The sequence below is a fragment of the Ursus maritimus genome, unplaced genomic scaffold, assembly GCF_017311325.1.
Source record: "Ursus maritimus isolate PB19 unplaced genomic scaffold, ASM1731132v1 scaffold_4, whole genome shotgun sequence".
Taxonomy (NCBI): Eukaryota; Metazoa; Chordata; class Mammalia; order Carnivora; family Ursidae; genus Ursus; species Ursus maritimus.
In genome coordinates this window covers 78,514,165-78,523,252 of record NW_024426552.1, presented here as the reverse complement: position 1 = coordinate 78,523,252, position 9,088 = coordinate 78,514,165, and the positions used below count along the sequence as shown (strand labels likewise).

General features: G+C 48.4%; 1 protein-coding gene across 1 annotated transcript in view; it reads right to left on the bottom strand.

Moving 5' to 3' along the window:
* Positions 1 to 3,244: 3,244 nt before the first annotated feature.
* CUNH3orf70 (chromosome unknown C3orf70 homolog) overlaps positions 3,245 to 9,088 on the bottom strand; it is a 77,960-nt gene continuing 72,116 nt past the window's right edge. Inside the window, exon 2 of the mRNA XM_008705367.2 lies at positions 3,245 to 8,726. Coding sequence (XP_008703589.2) covers positions 8,170 to 8,726 — 557 coding nt within the window. The 3' untranslated portion in view covers positions 3,245 to 8,169. The remainder of the gene's footprint in view (positions 8,727 to 9,088) is intronic.

The following is a 9,088-nucleotide window of genomic DNA, read 5'->3' as shown; positions in this document are numbered from 1 at the left end:
AAGCTGCTGGTGGGGCTGGGCCTCAGCCTCCCACTGGGGCTCGTCTCCAAGACCGAGAGGCCTGGTGGCCCCCACTCCTCCCTGACATGTTCCCCCTCAGAACGCCACACCACATCTGTCTCAAAGGTCAGGATTTTTTCCTAATAATCTGCGGGGTGCCATGCCCAACCCAGCCTCTTCTCTCTAGAAGGATGGGTCTGCCCATCACCCTTCAACCTTCCCACACTACACCCTCATCTCCACCCGAGATGGTGATTCCTCCCTTCATCCTCCCCTTTGCCGACCTCTCTGCGACCCCGTTATTCCCTTTCGGAGTGGCTGCATCAGACATAATATGGGGCCCAGTGATTTCCCACTGGACTCAGGGAACATAGCGCAGCTCAGGAATTCACCACCTCCCTGACTCTTGGTTTGTTTATGGGATGAAAATAAATCCTTTGGGGTAGAACTGACCCCTTTGGGACCCCCAGTAATCTAAAAGGATACCCAGTGAATTCCAGTTGGACCCACTGATCTTACACTGACCTCTCAGTGACCTATCCAGAGATGCCCACTGTGGGCCCCACATTTATCTAGGGCCTCGGGATCCTTGGGAAACCCAAATCCCTGGTGTCCTCTCCATTCACTCAGTGCAGCCCCTAAATTGTGCTAGAGTGAGCTTTCTTATTCTAGATTCCCAGGTTGAACAGGCTGTGTGGTTCCCTGTACAAATTCCACCCAGGCCTCAGTGAGAACCCCCTCCAGACACAGAGCAGTCCCCCAACCCAGGGTCTTCCCAAAAGCTCCTGGACTGTGTGGCCTCTTAGAGTGGTACTGTGGATAGACTGCAGTGGCTTTTCCAGGTCCTTCTATAGATATGTGGACATGCCTACATTTGCTTTGTGCAGTTTGGCATCGCAGTTCACATAGCAGATTCTAAACACCAGGGCGGGAGCCCTTTGTCTACTGCATGGGGCCCCATTTAAGCAGATACCACACATTCATGACCAGGTAATCAGAGTCAGGGTCTACACAGTCCCCTGAAGTACACTGGTCCCAAGAGACATAGTCCATAACAGGTGATGACAGAGGATGTGCAATAATTAAGAAAGCAGTTGGCATCAAAGGCCCCACCCTAACAGGGGCGGGAAGGGGAGAAGGCAGAGGCAGCGAGTAACAAAGTGCTGATTCCCAACAGAGTTCTTAGACCCAGGACCACACCCGAGCACAAGGCAGTGTCTGAGGCCCCAGGCCAGACCCGGGTCCAGGTCCAGCCAAGCTGGGCACAAAGCCAGAGCGACTCAGCAGCAAGGGCAATATCAGGGGTGCCCAGAGGGCTGAGCTGTGGCTCACTGACGCCTCCACCTAGAGCCAGGGCCAGTCCAGACAGAGATGGGCCGGGGCATGTGCGACGGACCACCACAGAGCCTCAGGTGTGGGAAGGAGAGAGACGGGTGAGGGAGAGCAGAGGGAACAGACGGAAGCAGGAGCAGAAGAGGGTTTGCACAGGCCCAACAAGTGAGGCAGTCACGCCAGCCGGTTCTAGAATCTCAGTAGACATGCGGAGCTCGGGCCTGCGACTTACCTGCCACACAGGACTCACTTACCTTGCCTTTGCTACTGGTTGCTTCAGCCATAAATTCACAAAATTCTCATCTCCCGCCTACCACACAGAGTTACGGGGTGTGGACGACAGGCTGACATCTGGGAAAACGCTTGGTCACATCCCCCTTCAGACGCGGCCTTCCTTTGCTGCTTCACAGTGCTGCGTGGCCCGCATCTCGCAGCAACGCTCCAGATCCCTTTCTTGGGATAAACCATCCGGGGTCTTACACTGGGTGATACAAAGGGCTAAGGTATCCACGGAAGCCCAAGCCTTCTGATCTGTCTCCAAATTCACATGCGGAGCTTCCGGCTGGGGACTGAGCCACAGTAAGAAACAAATCCTCTCCTCTCTCCAACCCACCGGCACAAGAACTTTCCATCCATGGTTGGAGGCCTGGAACGGGGTCACTGCTCAGTGGAGGCCAGTTAGCTCAAGGACACTCACTCCCCAGTCCAGCCTTCAGTCTCCCCCAGCAGGTGCCCGAGCACGTGAGTCCCTGACCAGACCTGTGGGCTCTCCACCTCCGCCCCACATACCCTGCAAACGCTCCGCCTGCGCTCGCTGTCCTAGGATTCATCATCTTCAAAATAATGTGCTGGGTTTCTGATTATGAAGTAGTATCAGCTCATTTTAGAGAACCAGGAAAATTCAAAAAGGCAAACAGAAAAACACCACTAATATCTGGCATGTTTGCTTTGCCTTGCTTTTCATTTCCATCAGTTCCCACACCTGCCTGGTTCCTGCAGAATTCCATCTGACCCCTGACTGCACCTCCTTGAGCCCTACTGCGACAACCTGAGTCCCAAGGTCCTGCTCACTCCCTTCAGCCCGCGCAGAACCGGGTGGCACGGCAAGGGTTAAAGGCACTACCAGTTCACAGTGATTGAATTGTAATGAGGACGGGATGCTAAATTAAAGTTTATTGCAGAATAAAAGTGTATGGAGTCAGCATTTGTACGAGGCTACAATGAGATGCCTTCTAGAAGTTGGCAGTACAATTATGTAGAGTTAAGTGAGTAAAATGCACACGCAGTAGATGAGATGAGCTGTCGGCAAAAGTCATTTTAAGACAAGTCATCTTTTGTGAAGACAGAAAAGCTAGCCTGCAATGCTAGTCTAGAGGTGATTAAACATGGAAGAAGCCACAGCCTCACGGTAGCACGGAAATACCTGCAGCAAGACGGTGTGTGTGTGCTGGGAAGTGGTCTGTGTGGAGCACGGGAGGGGGAGCCAGGAAGGAAGTCTGCTGGCGTTGCGCCAACACGGTCCGCAAAGCAGCCCCCCCCCCCCCGGCGGAGGCGCGAGGCACCCGCCTGCGGGCAGGGGTGCGCTGGGGTGGACACAGGCATGGCGCCCCCTCTGCTCCCAGCTTCACTGGCAGCGTCCTGACTCGGCCTCCCGGTGCCCTGAGGGTGGGAAGAGGTGCCACCGGAGGGGGCCGCCCAGGCAAAGGGCCAAGAACGTGAGCCCTAGAGCCAAAGTAACTGGGTTGCATCGACTCCTACTACCTCCGAGCTGTGCCACGACGGGCAAAGAGAGTCGCTCCTCGAGCACTTTCCCTGGTTTGTGACACGCAGTGCTGAGACCTCCCTCAGAGCGCTGCTGTGAGGCTCACTTGTAGAAAGCGGGCTGTGAGGACGAATAAGAGTAACGACGGCATGATTGTTACTGATACGGGGATTTATTTCGCAGTCCCTAGCGAGGTTATTCCATGAAATCCAACCCCAGAAGCTGCTCCAAGCGTGACTTAGCAAATTGAGCCTCTGAATTTGCTACGCCAAGGTCTGGACCCTGAGCCTTGGTGACGAAGTGACTGCACCCCGAGGACCTACGGTTGGAACTGTCTCGCACGGCCTGTGGGATGTGTAAACCAACTACAAAGCTGTGGCTTTGTGTGAAATAACGACTGGGGGGGGGGTGTAAGTTTTATTGGTATAAACCTGATGTAGCCAACACAAAAGTTCTTGTTACAAAGTGTTCGGGGAGTTGGGAGCAGTTGGCCATGAGCATGTTACCGTTACAAGTAAAAACTCTCCACTGCGCTTCCTGGGTTTTGTACAGTCCAAGTGTGAGAATGAGGTCAACTGCGTGTTCTCTGGCACAAAGGAAGCACTCAATATACAAGTTACACATTTCACAAACACGGGTTTCTGGTTTGGTTTTGTTTAGTTCACAATGCGTTATGTAACCAGACAGAACCTCTCCAAAGGAGAAAGCTGCGGGAGAGAATATTCCAAACTCCAAAATATCAGATTTGTGCTGGTACAAAAGAAAAAAAAGTTACATTTATTTTACAAGGAAGTATTTTCCTAAAGTATTATACATAAAGGAAAGTTGAGCAGTCTGTAGGAAAACAATATAAGTTTAGGAAATTACAGAGGGGTCAACATTGTGCTTAAAACTTTAAAATAGGTGCAAAAACTGGCACCGTAAGTGAATATTGCAAGGAATGAACAGCCTTAAAAGTGTATGTGGACACAATGCTACAGAAGCTCACTGTTAAAGCCCAGGTGATGATGTGCTTTCAGACCTGTCCACACCAGGAAGAGGGCACTGCTTCCGTCTCAACAGAAGAGCTCAAAGCACTAACAGAAACACGGCCCTTTCGCACGCAGTACAGTCAACTCTCCATTTCCCAGAGTAATGAAAGGGAGTGGAGACGTAACATTTTTAAAAGGTAAAGAATTCTAAAATTAATTTTGAGAAGTGCCCTTACACTTACGTTCGGAGGTGAGAAATACGGACATCCCTGGAATCACAGCACTGAAACAGCGAGTACAACTCCCACTTCCTTTCCCTCTCCTCCTCGGTGGAAGAGACACAATCCCATACTGCTCATCGAAAAGCCTAGAATGCAACCGGTCTCCTCAATTCTGGCTCCCACCTCCCGTGGGGAGAGGAGTAGGAAGGAAAACTGTTAAAATGTTTCCCTCATGTGAAAAGCCAAAACATGTCAATACAACTTTGCAAACAAGATGGAAAAATCAAGAGCTGACGTATAAATATTAGTTTAACTTGTGCTTTTTTCCTTGCCTATAGTACTTACACCGCCAAACATGTCTGGGTATTTTGACAGTTTTCTAAAGGTGGTGTCCTGTTACCCATATAGAGAAATTTGTATAAAAGGAGTTTGTTACGATTAGTCCCAAAAGAACGGTCTCAAAGAGGCCAGGAAGTGGAGGTTAAAAAATTAAACCACCAGCCCTAAGACAGGATCAAATCCTAGACCAAATCCCAAAGGTACTTCAGGACGACCACTTCGCGGTGCTGTTTGGCTTGGGGGGTTTCATTTGGTTTGGTTTTGTATTACCTTCAACTACACATTTTCCTTTTCCAGGAAAGCAACTGATTTTTCTCCAGGGTTTTCTCAAATTCTTACTTCAAATCTTAAAAATTACAAGGTAAAAAAATACCTAGATTTGACGGGAAAGCCTTATTTGTTAATGTGCCAAAGAGTTAAAACCACAAAGGCGTTTTAATCGGTTTGTCATTTCTCCGAAAAGTTATGAGCATATTTGAACCGTGACGATTCTAAGATAAATGTTGGTTCAGTAAGAAAGCTACATCCCCCCAGCACTTACTTTGCATCTTCCACCGGACAGCTTTCACACCAACTTGCAGGAAGTGAGCATGGTGCCCGGTTTCCATCAAGGACCCCAAAGCAGTTTCTCCATCCACACAGCCCAACTCTTTGCTCCAAGTGAGCAAACTACCAGGTTCACGTTATAAAGTTTTCATACCTGTCAATGGATAAGTATTAACCAAAAGTCTATTTAACACGACTGTGTTTGATGTCTATAATACACAATGCAGTCTAAACATTTTCTAAAGTGCCTATAAATATGCTTATACAAATGAGCAATATAATATCAGGTTTACAGAGAAATTCTTTTATATAATATATAACAGGCCTAGAATTTAAGTTGTAAATACACATTTTTATATCCTTATCAGTTGTTTTTGGAATGCAAGCATAAAGAAACAATTCTGGTTCAATCATATATGATTTCCAGAGAATTATTAATAGTGCTAGGACAAAGAAATTCTTGCTTGTGCTTGTTTAGAAAAGGCTATTTTGAGATCCAGGAGCATCTGATATTTAGAATCCAATGGAGTATCTCCAATTCTATAAAACAGTAGCAAGTGAAGCTTAGTGAGTTTTTAATTATAAAGAGATTGTGCAAATATTTAAAGTGATTATCAACCACTAATAACTCCAAAAATTCCATTAAAATCATGGGTAATTTGAATGGCAGTTCAGGAGTTTAAAAAACAGGAACCTAGGCAAAAGTCATAGATATTACCAATGAAGGCCCCAACCCTGACACAGCCAGCTTCAGAAACATGGCCTCATGACCACATATTTCCATGGCTTTGGAGACCTGCTGGTTGACTCCAATCAGTTTAATGAATGAGAATGTGGGCCCAGATTTGAGAACTGATAGGAAAGGTGTAGAGAAAGATGACCCTCCATACACCCACCCAGGGCTTCAGTGAGCTCCCACGGGCAGGTGCACACAGGACCCTGGTGTCCAGCCTGAGCGTACAGTGGTTGGCTGCACCGCTCGGCTTCCAGGACTCGGCCTCCATGCCCTCCACCACGGAGGCTCCGAGAACCGAGGGCAGGCTCTGTGAGGTCTGTCCCTAAGCCATCGGGGCTGGGGAAGCCGCTCTCTGCACCCTGGCCTCCACCTGCCCTTTCCTGTACCCGCTGTTCCCGCAGCTCCTCTCACCACCTTCCTGGTTCGACTTGTTGAGTCCTCACATTTCAGTAAGTGGGAACTTTACGCTGCATTCTCATCAAGCATAGGAAGTTCTAACACTGTTTTCAAAGGAATACGCGTACTCTGCTTTCTAATCCCTAGGGATGTTCCGGGCACCTAAGCCTAACGAAAATGTTCTAGCCGATCCTGTGAACTACACATACAACTAAGATAGCAGACCCTGCCTAGAGTGATTTGTGAAGGATGCCAAATGGAGGCTTCGGGGAAGAACACAACTGTGGGCCTCTTCTTATTACTTAAAATACAAACTCACGTGACACAGAAGAGATGTGCCCAAATGCGGGCAGAGCACGAGATAATGCCCCGAGAGCGCGCTCGTGGTTAGGATACCTCTGTTAGCTCTGGTTTCATTAGGGCCATATTTTAAACTTCCTGGATTCTTAACGATGCCTCACAGAAAGCAGATCTGGAGAAATGGCAGGTAAGCAACTCACGCAAAAACACCTTGTATAAATGGAAATTAGGAGAATTCTGAAGAGAGCTAAATAAGAAAGAATTATTCACTATTTTGTGAGAGAGAAGAGAACAGGTACAACAGACTATGACTAGTACTGTAGTAAAGTGAATATCACACAAAATATTTTCTCCTGACTTAGCAGCAAACTATTTCAACTGCTTTTGCATTTGCATAAAAAAATCCATGCATCATACTGAATTCTAATCCATTGCTCACCTAAACCATTCTAATGCTTCATACACCCAAATGAAGCAGAATTAATCAAACCTATTAGATTCATTCCTAATCCCTAAAGGACTGCTGTCTTTAGCATTTCCATGCTAACTAAAACTATTATTGATTTTTTTTCTTAAGACATCAGATGTGCCCGCCTCCTAAATATAATCCCTATATAACTTCCTAAAAGTTTTCCCCGGACTTGAAGAACAATTAAGAAAAACAGGGAAACGTGGAGGAACCCACCCAAGAGGCCAGCTCGAACACTGCAACACGTTCCCCAGCTGCCAGCCTAGAACCTCTTCCCCTCCCCTGGGTTCCCGAGCTTCTGGGTACCATGACCTGCATGCACTGGCCCAGTCTATCGGGCTGCGGACCCCTCCCTGTCAGGAGGCAGGTCCTCTTCAGTCCGCATGTGCGCGCTGCACCCCGCAGAGCACAGGCCCCCAGCTAAAGCCGGACTGAACAGGGAACTGAAGGTGTCCGCTCCTCTTCAGGGAAGGTCTGGCTCCAGCCCGGGTCATGCACGGTATGCGGACACCGGCCAGAACCAGGGGTTGAGCGGGGGTCTCCGGGAACCTGCAGGAGCAGGCCGAGGCCACACTGGCCCAGGCCCACGCAGGTGGTGGGAAGAAGGGAAAGGGACAGCGTGGCCTCTACCAGGGCACACCCTGCTCCCCTCTCATGAGCTGACCCCCATTTGAGACGAGCAGGGTAGGGGCGCGTGTGGCACACCCAAAGTGTGTGTGTGTGTGTGTGTGTGTGTGTGTGTTGTGTGTGGAACCCGCCCCTCCACTGCCTCCTTCACCCCGGGCAGCTCTTCAACCTGATGCCTGGTACTCTGCACCTCATTGCTTTCAAGTTCCCAGTGAGATTAAGGCTGGGTCACAATCCATGACACCAGATGCTACATAGAAAATAAGTCAAGATACAAAAGAAAACCATTTATAAGAAAAAGACTGTCTTAGTTGTAAGACTAACGTAAGAGTGATGCTAATCAGCAGGCCAGCGAACTGCTACGGTTGGTAGAGAGGGTAGAAAATACCAACTGCAGTGGAAAAAGGGTCCATCGGCCAGAGTACAAAAGCTCAGCACGGATCCGCGGCCGTGGCTTCCTGCCTGCACTCTCACACGGTGGTTTCTATTGTCTCAATCACCTCCAGATCAGACTGTGACGGGGAGAGAAGGGTGCACTCATCTGGCTCCCAGCTGCTCTCCGGACTGTAATCTTCCTCGGAACTCAGTTCTGCTCCTTCTTCTGTGTCCTCATCACACGATTCCACATAGTGAGCCCCGATCGCATTGATCCCGGAGTCCTCAGAACTTGAGGGAGAAGAGCAGTGATCTATTTTTGGTGTATTGCTCTCTCTCGAAATTAAGGCATCGTGTGCAGAGACCTCCTCGGGGCTCATCTTGTGGGAATGCGGCGCTGGCTGCCTCTGCACGTAACACATCTTCCCGTTAATGCATTTAACCTGATAGTTGTCGATAAAGAGGTCTGAGATCATACAGTACCTCGGTGAATCCGGGGGGAGGGGCGGCTGGAAGACAGATGCAAATTTCAGAAAGTGTTCAGTGAGTGACACTGAGATCTGAATGGTGTTTGTGGGTTCCCGAGGCTTCGCAGGAATCTCAGTGCTCGGAAGCTGCTCCACGGGGGTCATAGGCTGATACACGTACTTGCCTGTGGGGAACACCAAAAAGGTGGCTGAAGTCTAAGAGCAGGACACAAACTGCATTAACGTAGCCATAATGGTTTCTTTCTGAGCACTCAGCTGTTTTTAAAAATATTTCAACTTTGCAAAAGAAACCAGTAATAGAATCATCAACATTGTTATAATCAATGAAAAATACAGCGTGGTACGTAATAACATCATGGTATTTTCATCTAAGAAATTCAACACACAAAAATTTTAATTCATATTTATGTCTAATACCTCTCCAATGGGTATATACTAAAATCCTTACTTTACAGACAATTTTAAAAGTTTTACCCCTCACACTGTAACACTGAATGCCCAAGATACAGTATGATAAAAACACGCT